Source organism: Phasianus colchicus, chromosome Z (genome assembly GCF_987193195.1).
Source record: "Phasianus colchicus chromosome Z, bPhaCol1.hap1.1, whole genome shotgun sequence".
NCBI classification, from domain to species: domain Eukaryota; kingdom Metazoa; phylum Chordata; class Aves; order Galliformes; family Phasianidae; genus Phasianus; species Phasianus colchicus.
The window spans coordinates 71,845,094-71,865,865 of record NC_143476.1 but is presented as its reverse complement, the minus strand read 5'-3'; the positions used below and the strand labels follow the sequence as shown (position 1 = coordinate 71,865,865).

At 37.6% G+C, this 20,772-nt stretch overlaps 1 protein-coding gene across 3 annotated transcripts in view; it reads left to right on the top strand.

The window, feature by feature from the left end:
- The window catches only part of RNF180 (ring finger protein 180), a 75,582-nt gene that overhangs the window by 750 nt on the left and 54,060 nt on the right, over positions 1–20,772 (top strand). For 2 of the 3 annotated variants that reach the window (XM_031608214.2, XM_090131368.1), the window contains exons 2-4: positions 5,176–5,307; positions 8,926–9,021; positions 14,789–15,748. In XM_031608214.2, coding sequence (XP_031464074.2) covers positions 5,176–5,307; positions 8,926–9,021; positions 14,789–15,748 — 1,188 coding nt within the window. Of the gene's footprint in view, positions 1–287; positions 397–5,175; positions 5,308–8,925; positions 9,022–14,788; positions 15,749–20,772 lie in introns of those variants that run through there. The other variant, XM_090131369.1, reaches the window with a different exon arrangement.

Below are 20,772 nucleotides of genomic sequence, written 5' to 3'. Positions count from 1 at the left end.
CCGGGGCGCGGGGAGGGGCGGACACCTGCGCCGAGCCCTCGGGGTGCTGCCCGCCCCGGGGGGAGCCGGAGAGCGGCGGCGGGAGCCCCGACTTCTCTTCAGAGTTTACTTAGCGGTGCCGCCGCCTGACAGCGCCCGCGACGCGCGGGAGCGGGGCCCAGCGCTCCACGCGCCGCCCACGGCGCGGCTGCCGTCCCCCGGCCCCGCTCCGAGGCGATCGCTGCCCGGCCGGGGCCTGGCGGGCGCGGCGGGGTCGGGCGCCGGCGGATGGCGGCTGGGCCGGGACGCTCGGTTGGCCGTGGCTGTGGGCCGGTGACTGTGGTGGGGAGCGTGTGTGACACCGGGACGTGCGTTACTGATGGCCCAGAGCTTTATTTTGTGCGGCAGCCGGTGTTGGTACGTGCAGAGCCATTAAACAGTCCTGGAACGGTCAGTGAGATTTCGTGTAAGAAGAAATTTATGTGCCAAGCCCTGGTTTTCCATTGACCCGTTTTGTCTGTTGTGTCAAAGCAATTTAAGCACTCTGTACTCTCTTGATGTATGGTGTAGACTCGCCGACTTTAGCAGCGTGCAGCAGGATCTTTTAGGAAATCAAGTAACGCATTGCAAGTGGGACATTCCTTTCTATTTTTAAGGTTAACTGCCTTTTAATTTACTACTGTTGCTGGAAGGGAGTGTTATTGATGCCCGCTACCCTCTCATCAGCAGTGGACCATGACCTGGGCTCAGTTCACAACAGCTGCACTGCTGGAACAGTTCGCAGTCCTGCAGGAGAGATGTGCACATCAGCTCACACATGTTGCTGCTCTGCTGCCCTGGCAGCCTGAACATCATTTTCTTTCTCCCCTTATAACATGAGTTTTTTGGGAAATGCAGATTAAGTGTACTTTTATAAGTGTCTCTTTAAAAGAGAAAAACTCTGGGGATTGCAGCCTAGCAGTGAGTTTTCATATGTGCTTGAGCTCCTTGTTTTCCTGTTCATCAAAGTGTTGGTTCCTCCCTTTTCAGGATTAGGAATTTCTGGTACGTACACTTGTTGCCCAACACGTTCATCTTGCTTCAGTCGCTCTACCTCAAAGCTTCCATGCATCCACTATTTTTTCAAGACTCTCTGTCACTAATGCTCAGTTAATGTGCCCTAATTCCTTGCTGCAACCTAATTATTATTGTCATCTTCATGGCTACAGTATCCTGATGGGGTCACAGGTGACTTTTGAACAAAAAGCATTGAGAACCACTTTTAAGTAGTTAAGAGGAGGGCAAACCTATTTGAAGAGACATGCTAGATCAGGCTTTGAACAGAAATACATTTTTATGTTTAGTCTTTTGCTTTGCACATTTGAGAAACTTTGGTGTGGCTTTACTTCATGATTTGTAGCAGTATTTTTGAGAGCAGATGACCAAAGCTGAATAAATTATGGAGTTTGTGTTGTATAAGAAACTTGAATAAAATATCAAACAGGACTTCCTACTTACGAGAGATTGACAGTAGGCAAAGCATCCCATTCAAGGAATGGTGAGTAAACAGGAAGCTGATTATCAGCATTTTCTCAATTTGTCTGCTGCTTCATCCTTCACGTGATTCCTACTGTTTTCTTCACAATAATCCAACTAGCTTTCTGTGTTGTTGCTCATAGATTTCCACATAGATAGGAGAAGGGAAAAATGTTTTTATTGTTTTTTCTTCACCTAACATACTGATGAGCATGTATGAACCTGAAAGTCTTGAGGAGCTCACACAGAGACTGCACGTGAAAATTATTTACCAGTTATTCACTGCAGTAATTATTTAGTCTTCTGATGTGTCTTGTTTAAAAAGAAATCTAGTGAATCTTATATTATTTTTCACCCTAAGAAGGCAATGTCTTTACCTTTTCTTCCTCATGATAATTTGTCTGGTCAGCTCAATACTGGTAGCACTTCATATTGAGTTCATATGGAGTTCTGCAGCCAGATTGGAACACAGCTGTATAAGAATAAATGACCCTTTTCAAAGAGTTCATGGGATTGCAGTGACAGGTGGAGATCAAAAAAGCATGATCTATGAGGAGATAGTTAAAGAATTTATTTTATTTTAACCCAAAGACAAGTCTGAAGGGAAGCTTTAAATCGTAGGCTTTTTTACACTTGGATATATCTGCATGCTATTTTGGAGGCAAGTATGAGCTTACACAAGGCAAATAATCTTGAAGCAATAAAACCACAACAAACATGGCCCTGTGCCAACCTGGAAAGGCCCACTGAGTGGGACACTATCTAGTTTCTGTGTGTCTGCCCCTCGACATCTCAGATCTTTACATTAGAATCATTGCTGAAAGGTGAAACAAGGTGAGAACAAGTTGCCTTGTAACAGTGTTAAAGGCAAACCATAAAAAATAAAATGTATATATATTGAAATGTATCCAGAATACGATGGCTAAATTGCATTTATTAATTAAAATACTTCTGAACTATGTGTGTCCACTTTTATTTGAATTCCAGTTTAAATTATTTGCAAATCAAATAGATGTGAATGCTTGTTGAAAAAATCATAAATGTTTCATCTGTTGTTTTCTTAAGTGGTTTGTGTGGAGACCTCTGTAATGTGTTAGTGTAATTTGTAGCATTTCTTCTGCCTTCAGCAAGACCTGCAAAATGGACATACATGTAGAATTTCAGTAATATCCCAGGAACTTTCCCTTTTTAAATTCTGTGAGGCCAGAAGAACACTTCACCCACTGTAATGTTGTTTTTAAAAGTATTTGAATTTCAAGGTGGTGGTTTTTTTCATCTAGATTAGTGTCAGCATTCTTGGTCACACTGTGCAACTTGTGGTATGCAGATTATTAAATCTATAATGTATTATACATTCATTTATTTTTAAATAAAGGTATAGACCTAAGCAAATACTTACAGTGTTTACAAGAAAACAAAACCTAGATTTTGCAGCATAGCAGTGATTCCTTGCTAGGCGATATTCAGGTAAAGGGAATATTTACATTGCTTCGAATGTGACACTTTCATTAAGCAACCTTTCTTTAAATGACTTGAGCACTGTCTTTTAAATGCAGCAACTGCATTTATCCAACAGCGTGTTGTCTGTTCAGAGCTCTATCACGAATTGTTTCATACCCCACTTCAGCAAGTATCACCGCCTTCAAATGAAGCAACTTTTGGATCAGATGACACAACAGTTTTTTTCTACTTAGTATAAAGGAAATGGGCTATATACAGAGACTTAAATATATGCAATTTGAATACATAGATTAACTATATATATGCTGTACAAGACAGATATCACCAGTAAATGAGGATATGGCTGCACCTGAAATTCCCATTTGAGCTAGCCTTAGGCAAAGAGTTTTTCAAGCCTTACTGAGTCTTAGATTTGAGGTTCCCACAGAGCTATAAGAATTGTAAGATTAAATTAATTTTAGGAGTGCTATGAAACTGCCAAGAACAGATTAATTACAAAAACTTTGAGGTGTTTGAGTGATATACACTTGTAACTGGTGATCATTTCTCCAAAGTCCAGTGCCATAGTTTTCACTGCAAATTGGTACATACTGCCTCTAAAACCTTATGGAACCTGAATTTGTTCTTTTTTTTTTTTTTGATGTTAGTCCCCCTCACATTGTTTCACAGACTGAGGTTATTAAGAAGTTCAGATTCTGTGTTGAGTTGTGACAAATTTTTGTCACAAACAGAACAGACTTTCCAGTGTAAATTCTACCTTATCTGTAAGTGTCTCTTCCATAATTTTTTGTTTGGCCATCTAAATGTACATTAACAACTTCCATTCATTTATCTAGAGAAGAAGACAAATGGAATCTTCATAAAATTTTATCTTAATTTATCATGATGTTGAAAAAACAGATTTAATGTTTGTCTTGATTTCACTTTCTTAGTTTGGATCTAGTTACTGAATGCTCTGTACACACTTCAGTTAGTGTGATGTGTGAACATCATGTTTTAGTTCTTCCTCATTAAACCATATTCAGACTCCATACATATTTAGAAAATGTAGGAAAATTGCTGAAAAAAACTCAGATATAAGTGGAAAACTACAAATATTTTGAGTTTGTTTCCTAGTCTTCTATTCATTGAGAAAAAAAAGGCAGGAAAAGACAAAGCAGAAATAGGGAAAATGCAGAGACTTATGTGGCTCAGTAAGCCACATGGCTATACATGCAACAAATGTTGATGACCTCAGAGCAAGAAATACACTAAAATAAAGTTGAAAGAACTGCAAAGTCAAACATTTGGACTGTGGAAGAACAGAGATTACTAGTTTTAGATTTTATATCACAGCCTCCTTTATGGGAAGGACTGTGGTATAAATGTGCAATTTAGCAGTGTAAGCAGGCATAATTGTAGCATAATCCTCCAGTTGTTTGTGAATGTGCAAAAGATCTCTTGCTTTTTTCCAGGTAGATAGCACAAAGAGGTAAAACGGAAGCAGCAAGAAAGAGGAAAACCTTTGGAGAAAGCATGGCAAAAGGGAAAGTTACAGAATAAGACTAGAGGGCACCAGAGAAATATTGTTAAGATAGCAAGGCATAGAGGGAAAAATATTTGCCTATCTTAATTTGAGTCTTAACTTTGTTTTACAAGGAAGTTGATTTAGGTCTGTGAAAAGCTTGGTTGAACCACTAACACTGATCATCTTATATAATGTTACGAAAGAGAACAAGCCTCTAGGGGCATTTTGAGTAAACAACCTTTGTTTTCATGTCAGCATTAACTTTTGTTATGTGACATCACATAAATGTCTGTATGTGTGTATTAGATGTGTCGGGTAACAATGACCTGTTTCTGTGGACCTGCTCTGGAAAATAGTATGATGTGGAAGTAGGAAATAGTATGATGTGGAAGAGGAGACTGTAATTGGGAAGGCTGAAGTTCTCTCATCTCTTCTGTAAACACTGAGGAGATCGGGGTTTTTTTTGAGATTTTGGAATTTTTGTTTTCCAGTTCTGTATGCAACCTGGAAATTAGATCAGTTGTTTTTATTTACTTTCTTAAAGTGGTTAGATGATGTATTGTACAGAATCAGGGAATGCTTATAAACAGAGCATTAGCCTCTTCCATCATGAAGACGAGGTAGACTGATAGACTTCAGAGCTGCAAAAGAAAAAATCATGTGTGCTTTTAACAGGTGACTGAATTGTACATTTTTATGATCTTTTCAAATAGACTCACAAAGCTGAAGAATCACAAGTTGAAATGAGTAACCAAGAGACTGATGTGCTACGTTGCTGGAGATGTAGAAAATACATAGCAAATTCTGTTTGCCTTGCAAAATGTTATGGAAAAGAGCCATCTGATGTAAGTATAGTGTCTGAAGGGCAGCTTTGCTCTTGTTTTTTAGCTTTTTCTAGTGCTATTAGTTCTTGATAAAGGAGAACCGTTAGTCTTTCCTTCACTAAATTTGCTTGTGAAGATAAGTATTAAAATATGGACAATTCCATGGAGAAAGATGTAAGCAGTAGTGCTATCAAAGCCAGGTAATTAACAATCACCTAATGTTCTGCAACCTGCCAGCTGATGTTTGTGATACATTTGTCCACTTGCTTGTGTATATATTGGTTCTGGTTTACATATAAAAATCAGTTTTATCTTTGCATCTTGTTTTGCTGTAATTTGTCTTAACAAGGAACTCTTTATTTCTAAGGTGTATTTTAAATGCTGATTTCCAGTTAACTGGTAGTTAACTGTGTAAAATATTCCTAGATCAGATATCTTTGCTATTAATTTTGAAAGAGTAGGGGATAGAAACTGTTGATGCACTGCCAGGCTAAATACCACTTAGTAACGTGTCGTATTGTTAAAATAAAGAGAAAAATGATCATTTTGACAAAATATTTCTTACTGCTTTGTAAGTTAGTTATTAAAGAGTTAGAGTCCTTCCAAGTACACCAAGAACACTGTGCTTGCATCTATGATGCTGAATCAGAGAGAAAAAAATAAATGGAAGAGAATATGTTGATTTATTTGTTTTTGAACACAGTAGAAATGAAATACCACACCATTTTTTTTTTTTTGGCACTGGAGAAAAGCATAACCATTAAAGTTAAAAACAAAGTTACTATTAAGACCCAAGTATAATTATTATTAATAACAAACCGTATTTTATTAATTTATATGCATTTAGGTCAGTAGTCAGAAATGAAATGTTTTTGACACACAGGTTTGCAAGAGAGCAGGATATGCTCTCACCTTATGTACATTTGTAACATGGAACATTTTCGGAAGGCTACCTTCAGAAGGATACCTTTTAAAAGCAGCATCTTTTTTTTTGTTGTTTGTTTTTTTCTGTGTGTGTTTTGTTTTTTGTTTTTTTTTTTTTTCAATCACTGTGACTTTCAGTTGTTAAATTTCTGGATCTTAATCTGGGTTGATAGCTGATCTTGAGTTTTAGTCTACCAAGTATATCATTTCAGGATTCAGCAATAAGAATTTTCATTGTCTTTAGCATTTTCTAATAACTTAGCTTTTCAAATAACTGAAAGAAAGCCTTTTTTTCACCTAGAAACTGTTTCTAGAGGAAGGCTACCTATCAACACACACAAAAAAATGAAAAACTAATTATTGTGTTGTGTTTAGGATCTTCTTTTGGAAGTATTGCATACTTTTTCTTTATTTTAAAGTTAAATGCTCAATATTTTTGAATAGTAATCTGCCCTACTCATTATGTACCTCTCCAACAATACAAAAGTAAAAATTTTAAATGACTTTTTCTGAGGCAAAAATTTAACAGTAATATTAGTCCTTTTTAATAAATAAGCAAAGTGTTTCCAAAGTCTGCAATATTTGGATGCAAATATTTCTTGACAATAATAACTTTGTTCTAATCAAGATCTTTTCATATTTAATGCAATTAAATCAGTTGTTTGAGCTTCTTCTTAAATAGTGTATTGCTAGTGCCTTACTAGTGGAGTTACTGCATTTGTAAATTGAAGCCCAGATTATGACTATATAAATACCTATAAATTAGAAGGAAAACTTCAGTTCTGGAACACTGTTATTCCAGAAGATCATGTGTGTCTGTAGTTGAAAAGCATATGAGAAGATACCTACAAGTGGGAAGGCAAAGAATTATCTGCTGCATACATAGTATGAAATTCCCTTTTTCTGAATAGATTTTGTGGGTACCTTATTAAAACAACTCACAGAATATATTCTTGTCTTTCTCAAATTGCAAAGTACACTGATCACATTTTCAATTTTAGTTATTTTTGCAGGTTTTTTTACATTATACTTCGTTTTGTGGAAGGGGACATCTTTGTAAGTCAAGTCTAGTGCATTCCTTAGGCAGTGCAGGTCTTCTGTCTCAATCTATGGGGCCAAGCAGAAGTACAAATGTATCCTGTGTTACTCCATCAAAAGTACTAAGACACACCTTCAAGTGAATCTTTTAAGTTCACTACAAATGTATCAAGATTCAAGGTGACTTGGTTGTCACTGCAATATGCTTTCTTGTATTTCAGGGTGGACTCAACTTCCCATACTATGGATGTGATCTTAATTTTCTAACATACTGTAATCTTAGAAAGAAGATTAATTTTTTGCTGATTTCTTTTATGATTAAACTCCCTTGCCTGCAGAGCATGAGAATGTAGAATATTTTTCATAGTATATATTAAGGGTTTTTTGTTTGTTTTGTTTGCAGTGGATTTCCACTCCTTTCATGGCAAAATATAACTTTAAATTGATGGTAAAGATCCATTTTTATTTTGAACAGAACTGAAAATGCTCTTTCACTAATTATATAGATAGCAGATAAATGTAATTTAATGCTGCTTTCTGAGTCAGCAGGAGACAAAAAAAAAAAAGTAGGGTAGTAATATTTTCAGTACGTCATCTTTCCCTTTTGAATTTTAGGCTTGCAATTGAATATGTTGCTTAAATATGAGTAAAAGAATTTTAAATTCTTTTACTTAAATTTTAAAACTAATTTTAAAACTAAATGTTGAAGTTACGTACACATTATAAATACTTTAAATCAGAATTAGGTCTAAGTTGAATCAGAATTTTATCTAAGTTGAAGTACATGCAGTCTATTTCATAGAGAAGAGGAGGGTGATATAGATACAGCAAATGAATTTGTTTCAGTTCTACTGTCATTAAGTGGAGAATTTCTATAAGTTTGTCTACAGTATATGGTCCACTTTCAATTCTCAGAATAAAATTTTTACTCCCATTGATTCCATAACGTAGTAGTCAGTGTTTTTTCCACATTCATCACCTTTAACAAAGGATTTTCAGACTTAGACACTTACTAGAGCTTATGTCTTAGCCATCCTTAGAACTTTACTGACATTCAAAACTACATTAAAATGTTTTAACTACACTTATATTTCTGTGCTAAAGGGTAGTTAGGTAATTTTATTTATTTTAGTGTCAGTCTATTACTCTTACCAACTTTATTTTTTTTTCTCTTTATTTGGTCACATCATTGCACATAAAACTCAAAAATTAATAAAGTCCCTGGTTTCTCAGATAATTTTCCTGAACGCATTTCAAAAGATTAGAAATCAAGTCATGCAATAGTTGTCCAGTACTGACCAGCCTTCATATACTATAACTTAAGTTCTTCCTGCCGTTATGGAAAATTGTACCAGCTGATAGAGCATGTGAAATCAGTTTCCTTATATAATTGGAAGATCAGCGATTGCATACTTTCTGTTCTTGCAAACAAAATAAAAACACCTCCAGACGCCTCCATCTCCACAGTGGAGTCTGTCCAATGTCCTTAGATTCAGAAATAGTATATTCTTGACAGCATCTACTTGATTTTTGGCTTAAAGAATGTACCAACATCTTTGAGCATCATTTGTTAATAAAAATATTTACTGAATTTGGGAGGCTGATATTTGACTATGTTCAAACAAAAAAAGCCTACATGAATGTTGAATAACAATACAGTATTTATTTTTTCAACAGATATCACGGCATTCAGCTGTTGCTCAGGAGTCTTGCAACGTATGGCATGTGAGCTTAGAAGCTATACCAGAGTGGGTTAAATGCGACATTGAGAAGGTAGATATATTTTTCCTTGTATCTTTATCATTTAACAAAACATCAAATAAGGAGGGAAGAAATTTGAAGGATACTCGTCTGAAAAGATCTATATATATTACAGAGACTTTGTAACTGAAGGATTTTTTTTTTTTGTAACCTATATTATTATGGAAGACTATTATATGTATTATTTTCTTGTGTTTAAGGGCTGCTCTGAAACTAGTGCCTCCTACTTTACGATGTTGGCCCACCATGCCATAGGCAGATGGTTGTGGTATGTCAGTAGAGGTTTAACCTTCCCACCGATATTCCATTACATTTTGTTGATACACAACATATGGCAGCAGAGGGGCAGACTGACAAAACAACATCTGACATGGAAGTGCATACAGAGGAAAGGTGAGGAATTGAATTCCTCCATGAGGAAAAAATGCACTGCTCTGCTCATGAGGAAGCAAAATTGCTTCTGACAGTTTCTTGGCAAAACCAGACAAAATATTCACAGGTAGGCCAATAGTCACATACAGAAAGAAGAGCTGAAGTCACCCAACTGGTAAAGGGGACCTCTGGCCATACTGCACTCCTTCACAAAAAAAAAACCAACATCCAAGTGACACTCTCTTTTCAGTGGCTGGCCCTTATATGAGCCCAGGATGACTTACCACTGGGTCCACACCTTCTGGTCACATGGGGAGCACAGGTGCAAACAGTTTGCCTGTGCGCTCTGGGTCAGTGACACTCTTTCATCATGTGCTCAGTCACCAGTTCAAGCTATGACCTAACAGCTCCCCTACGTGCACCCACTGATATTCATTGACTCCTGCTGAACATGGAAGGTGACCTAACAGTGGATGTGTACATTGCAAGGTGGTGGCTAGTGTGTTTCAGCCAGTGCAGATTGTCATGAGTATGGCATGCAGGCTCTTGTTCGTTGCTGGAGGGAATGCATAGCTAACAACGGTGACTATATATTAAAAAATGTGTGAATTATCTAGGCTTTGGATTTTGGTTTGTGCTGATCATTGTATCTTTTAGTACTAGCACATGTGGACAGTAACATTGAAGGTTTTTTAAAGATTTGTTGTTGGACTATGATGTAATTTCTTTCTTTTACATGTTCTGATATTTTTTATATGATAGAAAGTACTTGCTTTCTTGGAAATTGCAAGGTCTGATGACAAGCTAGTGTCAATGCATTTGATCTTAACTGCCCATTGAAAATTATAAGACATCTCACAACTGTTGAAATTATTGTTTCTATTGACTATATTCTTTTTTTTAGGTCTAGAATTTAAATGTTACTTGTAGAATCACAGAATGGCATGGGTTGGAAGGAGACTTTAAGCTCACCCAATTCTGATCCTGTGCCATCAGCAGAGTTTCCAGCCACCAGATCAAGCTGATCATGGCCCCATCCAACCTGGCCTTGACATCTCCAGGGATGGGGCATCCACAGCTTCTCTGGGCAGCCTGTTTGAGTGCCATACCACCCTCTGAGTAAGGAATTTCCACCTAATATCTACCTTAAATCTCCCCTCTTTAGTTTAAAGCCATTCCATCTCATCTTGTATGAGACCTTGTAAAATGTTGCTCTGCCTCCTGTTTCTAAGCTCCCTTCAAGTACTGGATGGCCATAATGAGGTCTCTCCAGAGTCTTGTCTTTTCCAGGATGAACAAGCCCATCTCCCTTAGCTTTCACTGTAAGAAAGCACTCCAGCCCTCTGATTATCTTCATGGCTCAGTTCACATCTGTTTTGTGTTGCAGGCCTAAGGCCTGAATGCAGTACTACAAGTGGGGCCTCAGGAGGGCAGAGCAGAAGAGCACAGCCCCCTCCCTCTCCTTGCTGACCACCCTTCTATTGATGTAGCCCGTGATACAGTTGGCCTTCAGGGCTGGAAACACATGTGTCAGTCTTTTCATCCACCAGAACCACCCAAGTCTTTCTTTGACGGTGTAGGAGAAGTAAGCCAAAACAGTAGTTTTTGTTTGCCCTGCAAACAAATTAATGTTTCATTTTGAGAAGCATGTTCTATTTGCATTTCCTTCTGCTTAGGTTTCAGTATCCAAGTTTTCTTATATATACAAAAGCATATATATTTCTGTTATATTCTATTCTGTTCTAATCTGTATCTCAAGTAACAATTCTGGTCTAAGCAAATCCACTCTGAAAATGATGACTGTAAAACTGAGCATTCAGAAATTAAGAAAACTTGTTTCATTCTCCTTCAATGCTTTCCTGTCTGTTTTGTATTCTTAAATATTAATTAATCTCTTCTGAAAATTAATGAAATCTTGGACCTAAATAGTGCATGACAGAATAGTGCATCTGCTTCAAAAATATTAATCTTTGGGAAGAAAAAGAAAAGCAGGGTGATAAGATATTTTTGTGCCTTACAGATTAACCTAATCTTGAATGCCCGATCACAGTGACCTAATTTTTATAGCAGTTTGCATGTTCAATTATTTCAGTATAATTGGAATTAATGTTACATTAGTTGTAAATGCTCATCTTTCTGCATATCAAAACCCAAAGGTTCATTTTGGAGGCCTGAGAGATAAAAGACCTGTAGACAGTGACTGCTTAAGAGAGATTTAGTGTATTTCCTCAAGATTGCAGAAGAGCAATGTTTCTCTGGTTGTTAAGGCACAGAACACAGTACTCTTTGAAAGTCTTCAGTATCAGTGTTTTGTTTTCTTTTTCACGTCCTGGGAACTCTTGTTTCATTCACTTCTGACCTCTCTGGAAAGATGCTGCAGGTTTATGGATATATATATGTGGTTTTAAAACAATTTTGGTTTATCCGCAGATTTTCCTGGGCTCTGAATAATGTTGTGATCATGTGTTATTTTCTCCTTTATGACTCCTGAATCAAAGGCTAAATCATTTTACATAAGCACAAAGTCTATTTGCAGCCTGCAACAGCCCACTGCTTCCCAGCCAGTTCTTTTTTGCCATCTGTCCCTGTTCTTAACCAATCTCATTGGGTTTCATGCACACATTAATATATAGAAAATCTTCAATAATTATAAATATCTGATCAGTGTTGCTAGTGCCCATTATTTACTAGCATTCTGTTTTCCCTATCAGTCTTCATTTTGTTTGGCTTCTTTGGATAACCTTTCCTACTTTTCTGTCTTTATGGAGGCCATTTTTAAATCTGTGTACCCTAAGCTCTTCTTAAGATCTTGCTGGTTTTCCCACTGCCACCGCCTCTGCTGTTACTTCTTAAACTGAGTCAGTGGTTTATCGGTCCCTTACTAAGCTCACGCTAAATCAATCCCAGACTCCCTTGTACTGCACTTGATCTCCCAGTTTCCCTGCACATTGGAAATTGGGATGTACTTTCTCTTCCCTACAATCTCTAGCTTTCCCATTTTTGTCTGAATTACAGAGTGGCTGAGGTTGGCAGAGTCCTCTGGGTCCACCTGGCCCAACCCCTGCTCCAGCAGGAACACCCGAGCAGGGTGCCCAGGTCTGGATCCAAGCAGATTCTGGAGATCTCCAAGGAGGAGACCCCATTATCTCTCTGGGCAATCTGTGCCAGCACACAGATAAATACCCAGTATTTGTACAAACTGGGGGAAGATCTCCTTGAGAGCAGCCCTGCAGAGAAGGACTTGGGGATCCTGGTGGACAAGAAGCTGGACATGAGCTGGCAATGTGCTCTTGTAGCCTGGAAGGCCAAATATGTTCTCGGCTGCATTAAAAAAGGGGTGGCCAGCAGGGAGAGGGAGGTGATTGTCCCCCTCTACTCAGCTCTGGAGTACTGCTTCCAGGCCTGGGGCCCCCAGTACAGGAAGGACATGGAGCTCTTGGAGTGGATCCAGAGGAGGGCCACTAAGATGATCAGAGGGCTGGAGCACCTCTACTATGAGGAAAGGTGGAGAGAACTGGGATTGTTTAGCCTGGAAAAGAGAAGGCTCCAGGGAGACCTCGTTGTGGCCTTCCAGTACTTGAAGGAAGCATATAAGCAGGAGGGAGAATGGCTGTTTTTGAGGATGGATACTGATATGACAAGGGACAATGGTTTTAAACTGCGACAGGGGAGGTTTAAGTTAGATAGTTTAGATATTAGGAGGCAGTTTTTCACTCAGCAGGTGGTGACACACTGGAACAGGTTGCCCAAGGAGGTTGTGGATGCACCATCCCTGGAGGCATTCAAGGTCAGGCTGGATGTGGCTCTGGGCAGCCTGGTCTAGTGGATGACAACCATGCACGTAGCAGGAGGTTGAAACTAGATGATCTTTGAGGTCCTTTTCAACCCAGGCCATTTTATGATTCTGTGATTCTGTGCAGCACTGAAGTCCATGCTGTTCAAGGGAAAACTGGTATTCCAGTTTTCCAGGCTCTTAGCTTTCTTCCCTAACCTTTGTAGATCATTTCCTTCTCCCTGTCTATAGATTGAGGTTACTTCTGCACTAAAAAGTGCTTTTTCCTTAATTTTGTGCCTAGTCATAAGCATCCGAGAGCATGAGAGACTTAAAGTAAATCTCTGAGTTGGCTTAATTGTTCCTAGGGAATGGCATAGAGACAAGTTCATCAGCCTCACAAACTAGGACTGCATGCTTAATGAATTTTGTGGGATTTGTTTGTGTTTAGACATATGTTAACAATTTTTATTTTTCTCTTAGTTAATAACATGTCCAAATTTAAACAGGTTCTCATCCATCATATCTTTTATATTTTTTTAAATTGTATGTTTTTAACACACTACGCAGAAGTGAGTTTCTCAAAGAAGTGTTTCTGTGATTTTTTACAGTGCCACATGTGAAAAATACTTCTCTTCCACACAAGTCTTTTCAGAAACTGCAAAAGTGCTTGTACTGAAACTTCCAAAAGTGTTCACTCAGACATGTATTGGTCATGGAATCATTTGCCAAACTACCTTGCAAAGATATTTGCAGCTGAAAGCAATGCTTTTGCTAGAAATGCTAGACAGCTTCTGTATTGGTTGCTAACCTCACTTCAGGCACACTAGTGAATAACATGTGACTGGAGTTGATAATAATGTTTCTCATCTGGGCTGTGATCCTGCTAACACCAGCATGTCTTTAATCCTCAAAAAAGTTTCTACTAAGCAGATGAGTATAGTTGTGCAAGTATGAAGGAGATTTTAGGTCTTTGATATATATTTCCTTTTTAAAGAGTGACATTAGGTTTGAAATGAGATTCATAAAAATTCATAAAAGTATATAAATAAGCACGTCCCTAATGATACAGTATTAGGGATTTATGATGGTGTGTTCACACAGATCATGTTGTTATACTACCAAAATGCAGGGACCATTACAAGCTTTCTATGGATAAGCAAAGAAAAAAACTATATTTTCTTTGTGAGAAATCTCCTTCCACTGTACTTGGTATGCAAGTAATGTATCAGCGCTTAGAAAACTCAGCTGAGAAACTGTGCTTGCCAGTTCCCGATTAACATGGTAAATTAATTTCCTTCTTTAAAAGGATCTAATGTTTTCAGTGGTATTGTTCTACCTACGAACAATTTATTAAAATATTTTAAAGCCCCTACATTTAGAAGTGTATGTTAGTACTAGAGTTCTTACATTTAGAATAGTTACCACTTAGAATTAATTATCACTTCAGTAAGCAGTGAACATTTTCTCTGGAACATTTTTTATGGTGAATTTTCTTTTTGGAGTTTCTTTTCTTGTTTTTGAAAAACAATAGCTAAACCCTTTAGTAGAAGGACAAAAGTAAATGTAGTAATGATTTCCTAATCTTAGATTTGTAAAGAATGTGTTGAATGATGGTTTGTTTTTTGTTAATAGGCACAGTGGACCGTTGGAAAACTGCACTGTCCATTTTGTGAGGCCCGTTTAGGGGGCTTTAATTTTGTTTGCAACACAAAATGCTCCTGTGGACAGCTAGTAAATATACATTTCTGCAAAAGTCGGACTGATTATCAAGCAGCTCGCTCTGTTAGATTGGCAAAGTCAGCAGGAAAATGCTTACCTCTCTGTGAAATTAAGTCTGGTTTTAGCAAGACTAGCCGCCATGAAATGGTAACAGCAGTTTCAGATATCAGCCCCCAAGAGCTTTCATACATCACCAGAAAGAATAACAGTGATACTGAAAGATTTACAGAAGCACTTTGTCTAGAAGTAAGATCTCCCAGATTTGTGATGGAAAGTAAGAAATTTCCCTTAAAGGCATTAAATCAAAAAGGAAATCTTTTTGCTTCCTGTCTGAATGATGCATGCACACTAAGACCATTTCACAGACGATCACGCAGTTTGGATTTAAATATCAGACAGAGACTTGCTTTGTCACCTGTGTTATTTGAAACTTCCAGTATGGGACCAGTTTACCACATGAAATGGTCAAATGGCCAAAATGAAAATCCATCACTTTATATACCAGGTGACCTGCAATTAGAGTCTAATAATAGTGCTTTTCAGGTCCAATATAGTTCAGGTGCTGGCAAACTACGAAAAAAGTTTCAAGCTTTGTCCTGTACCACATTGGTACATGCAGACACAGAAAGTGATGAATGTGGTTTTGAAGCTACTGGACAATCATCTGGGAATGCCATTGCTGATGGGTCACCTTTTCTGATGAACATTGCTTCATCTGCAAGTGCTGTAGAAGAGGAACAGTGTATTGCACCTGAGAGTCCTGTACAGTCTACATGTATTTCTTTCAACCAAAACCTGAGTAAGAGAGAAAAAAACAAGTTGAAAAGCATAAGGAGAAAACAAAAGCGGCGAGAACAGTGGCTACAGAAGCAAGTAGGTGTTTAAAGTGATTTGTGCTACTTTTTTTTTGTTTAGCTTTCTTTTATACGTTTTTTGATACTTTTGATACTGTTTCTTAATATAGTTTTAATATAGTGCTGCTGTATAGGGTTACTTATCCTGCAAACAAGGCATTTCAACCTCTTTCTGCATGTAATTTGTCTAATTCAATCCAATCTGGTTTTTCCTATATAAAATCAAATTGTAATGGATATGTATATAAAACTTATTTATGTTGACTTTCTTAATGTTTTGTGATGTAACAGCAAATCTGAAGTGGAAAGCAATACAGTAAAATTTAGTCAATGTGATTGAAGATTTAGAAGAATCTTCTAAATGAGAAACAATAGTATTTCAGAATTTCCTAACTACTACATAATGTAATTTTAGGTTGTCTTTGCAGCAAACTTTATTTTTAAAGGTGGCTGCATTTATTATTTACTGTAACATAAACATTTCTTTTTTTGGGTAAACAATTGAATGTTGCTTTTTAAGATAAAAGTCTTAGTATCTAAATGTCTTACCTGCAAATCTGAAAAGAAATTGCATGTTTTTATCTCGTGTACTACTATGGTTTCCCTCTTCAGACTATCTAATGAAGACCAAAATTGAAGACTGTAGATAGCAATTTTTTCTTGAGGAGGTGGAGACCAGGAATATATATTAAAGTGAATAATACAGTTATTGTTTGCTCAGGGATTAAGTAGAAAGGCTAGTACTATGTATGCCTTTAAAATAAAATTTCTCCTCATAAAATTCCTGCAATAAAAGATTGTGTGGCCATAGAGAGCAAACATACTAACTCACATTATGGAAGAAGTATCTACTGAAGAAATTGTTCCACTTCGGACAGGTATGTTCTTGTGGTAGTCTTAGAATATGCCATAACATGTTAATACCTTAGGTTAAGTAGTAATTGTTTTTGTTGGTTTATGTGTAATAAATAAGTTATATAGGATCAGTCCTTTGACATAAATGATTTTCCCTCCTAATGCTTTGGTACAATGCTACACTACTCATGCAGTAAATTACTTCAGGTTCTTTCCTACATACTGTCAGTAGAACCTTTAGAGTACAGTACAGAATCTAAGCAGAACAATGAATTCAGTGTTGAGAGATAGTTACCTAGAGGCTGACTCTTAACCAAATTTAAGAACCAGCTTGACAATATGAAGGGACATATCATAAGACTTTTTCAATCTGTGTGTGTGTACTTTTTTTTTTTGGTTTTGTTTAAATTCATATTGCCAAATTTGGAAAACGTTTGATTTTTGTTATGGTACACTGATACTGAGAGTAAATAACCTTTCTAAGATTTGTATGTCCTAATATTAAGTATTTGTTTTCTAACAAGTTTCAGAATTACTAGAATGTCAGACTCCCTTAAATGGTTTTAAAAATTCAAGGTATTCTTATTTCTGTTAAATGAAGTGACAGTGCAAAGAGCATTTGCATGGTCATGTCATCTGCAGTCTCTGCAGCCACCTTCATCTTTGTGTGTTACTTTTAAGAGTAAACTGTTGTACAAATTTTCCTAATTTGTGGTAAATGGGAAGAGGAAAAAATAAACTTTAAATCTTTCCCATGTTAGACCATGCTTCTTACTACTTTTCCTGCTTAGGTGTCCTCTCTTCTAAGTTTGCTTTCATTTCTCTTTGGCTTTCAGATACTCGTCTTGGTAACTATGTACGTATTATTACATTGCTGCTTAGAATAAGAAATAGAGCTGTGGGACTCTTTAATCATGATTTTCAGCATACTTATTGCCTGTGTTTAAGCAGTGAGACAGTAACACCTCACAAAAAAAATCATAAACCTCTGACTGGATAGAATGAGAGAGTTTTGATAAATGACACTGAGGAGTGTTTCATTTAAGTACTCTTCTTCAGTGCAGCAGAATCCTTATGTGGGTGCATCTCTTCTAAGCTCTTTTCACAGTAGGTACTATATATCTCATTTTTATCTTTAGTTAAAGCCTTTCTGAAAAGCAGTTTGAGAGAACAGACCTGCAAATGCATCATGCAGTTCTCTACTTTTGTTTCATAGCATGGTAACTTTGTCAAGTTGTTTTCCTGTCTTCCAGTAAGCTAAAATATGTTCTTAAAAGTTGTGCTGTGACAGAATGTGTGCTAATATGAAGGTCAAGTATTTAAACCTCAAATTGTGAATAGGAACAATTCTGTGAGCTTCTGACATATGCTTGCACTTGGTGGTCTGCACTGGGTGTACATGCAGGACTGAGCTGCCCTGCTAACAGCAGAGGGACCCAGGCTTCCTTTGACTGTTCTGCAGGGGAGAGCTCTTAAAGCCTGTAGAGTGTATAAACATTTTGTGCACACAAATGCAAGCATCTTTGTGTTCAGGAGGGACTTCTAGCTCTGCAGTGTATTGTTACGGTATGAAGTATTTAAGCCTAGGAATTGCTAGTGTTAATATTTTTTTCTTGGAACTGTTACTATAGCTAAGAAGATTTTTGTTACAAACTCTTCTTTTATGTACATCTTTTTATATTTGCATTGTTTGCTATGGTCTGAAGCTCATACTTGTATTCTAAAATATCTCAGACAGAGACATCATTTGCTGCTCCTCCAGTTACATTTTATTTCTGCTCAGAATAATTTTACATGAAGGAAGACTACTCAGCTAGCTTCAGAACTGCTTTATCAGTTCATCAGTATCAGATGATTTTGGAAATCATCCTGATCCATCTGAAAAAACATGTCACTGAGTATTCTGAGAGCCTCCTCTGTTTCTACTTCTGAAGTTCTCTGCTTTCTTAGCAGATCTGTATTTCTTTACACTGCTTCATTATTTTATGTGAAATAACACATTGTTACAGCTGTCTGTGGTTGTCCCATACAGCGATAACAAAAATAAATCATGGTAGACACGGATATCTGATCAGTTAGATAAACTGTTGTAACAGCTAAACCAAGTAAAACAAAGCCACAGGCAAGAAAAGTTCAGTCAGAGCAAGCCTGACATAGCTTCAGTTCAGACCTTGCAGGCTGAGAAAAAGCTGATGTCTGTTGCTAGCTGTGGCAATACTGCATTACAGGGCTATGTGGTTGCAAACATAAGGCAGTATGTTTATTTAGCTAGTACATTTTACAAGACTGTTGAGGAGCATCTGAGCCAAAACTTGTGTATCTTTTGATTTTATTGTGGCTATTATCTGATTCCTTTGTAATTAAGAGATTAACTTTGTCACAGATTATGAACTACAGTAAGGAAGAGGTATTAGCAATGATGGATTCATGCCCAAATGCATGATTTACCTTTCTTAAATTGAAACTGTACTTTTAGAGGGAGAATTGTATTTTCTTTTGATTTTATTGTGACTACTATCTGATAACCTTTGTAATTAGGAGATTTATTCTGTCATATAGTATAGAGTAAGGAAGAGATATTAGCAGTGATGGATTCGTGCCTAAATGCATGACTTACCTTTCTTAAATTGCAATTGTACTTTCAGAGGAAGTTGCATCTGAGGGAGACAGCATGCAAAAGCTACTAATTTTTGAAATGCATTTGGAGCTCCTCTTGCATGTCTTTAAATCCCTGCACCTTAGACTTTAATTATTTTTATCAGTATTCTTCTCACACTTTTATTTATGATTGCAGTTTTTTTAGGGCCGTTTGTGACCCAATCTCTTTGTGTGATCATAGAAATATAGTGTGGCTGGGGTTGGAAGGGCCTTTAATGATCATCTACTTCTAACCCCCAGCAGTATGCAGGGTTTCCACTTACCAGATCAGGCTGCCCAGTGCTCTATCCAACCTGGCAAATGCCTCCAGGTGTGGAGCATCCACAACTTTTCTGGCCTTTTTGTTCCAGCACCTTACATCCGGGCCTCTTAATAAATATTAAATAAAATAAAAAATATTCCTCCTAATTTCTAACTTAGATCTCTCCTCTTTTAATAAAGCCATTCTCCCTTGTACTGTCTGACCATATAAAAAAACAGTCTCTATCTTGTTTATAAGCTCCCTTCAAGTAGTGGAAGGCCACAATGAGATCTCCCCAGAGGCTTCTCTTCTCCAAGCTGAATAAGCCCAGCTCCCCTAGTCTTTCTTCACAGGAGAGGTGGTCCAGTCCTCTGATCCTCTTCATTGTCCTCTTCTGGGCCTCCACTTCAGCAGCTCGTCATCTGCCTTGTGCTGGGGCATTATTCCAGATGGGACCTCACAGGGGCAGAGCAGAGTGCTACAGTCTGCTCCCTCTCCCTGCTGGCCACCCTTCTCTTGATGCAGCCCAGGATACAGTTGGCCTTTCAGGCTGCAAGCACACACTGCTGCCTTACATCCAACTTTTCATCCACCAGGGCCACTGTATAATTCTCCACAGGACTGCTCTCAGTTTGTACACATATTTGGGATTGTCCTGACTGAAGTGCAGGCAACAGCCTGCACTTGACTTTACTGATCTACCTCATAAGGTTCACATGGACTCACTTTTCAAGCTTGTCCAGTTCCCTTTGACATCCCTTCTTGCTGTTGTATACACTGCACCATTGCTTGTCAATTTCGGGACTCCCTCTCATATACCACAGTCTCCCACTCCTCTGCATTTTATTGCTGACTGTCAAAATCAGCAGTCTTTAGATAGCGTACATCATTGTTAATATTAGGTAGTTATTACTACTTCAATATCATATTGGTGAGCAGCTGAGAACTACAGAAATACTATATACTTCTTTCTTGCATACACTGCTAAGTTTATATTATGTTGTTTATTTTATAAGTTCACAAACAGCTTAGATAATAACAGTTTATGAGACATGCTGTCCCTCAGCTAAGAACAACAATGCTCCCTTAATGGAGGAAAGTTACAGCGCCGTGCACAATGTGAAAAGCAGACTGAATTGCACAGTTATGTAAGGTGGCTCACAGCACACAAAAATGAAAGTTCAACAATACAAGTAAGAATTCAGAAGTACTTTCATATTTATGAAACTTACTGCAGATTAATAGAAAGACAATGAGGAGAGAATTTAACACTGGTTTTTGTCTTGTTA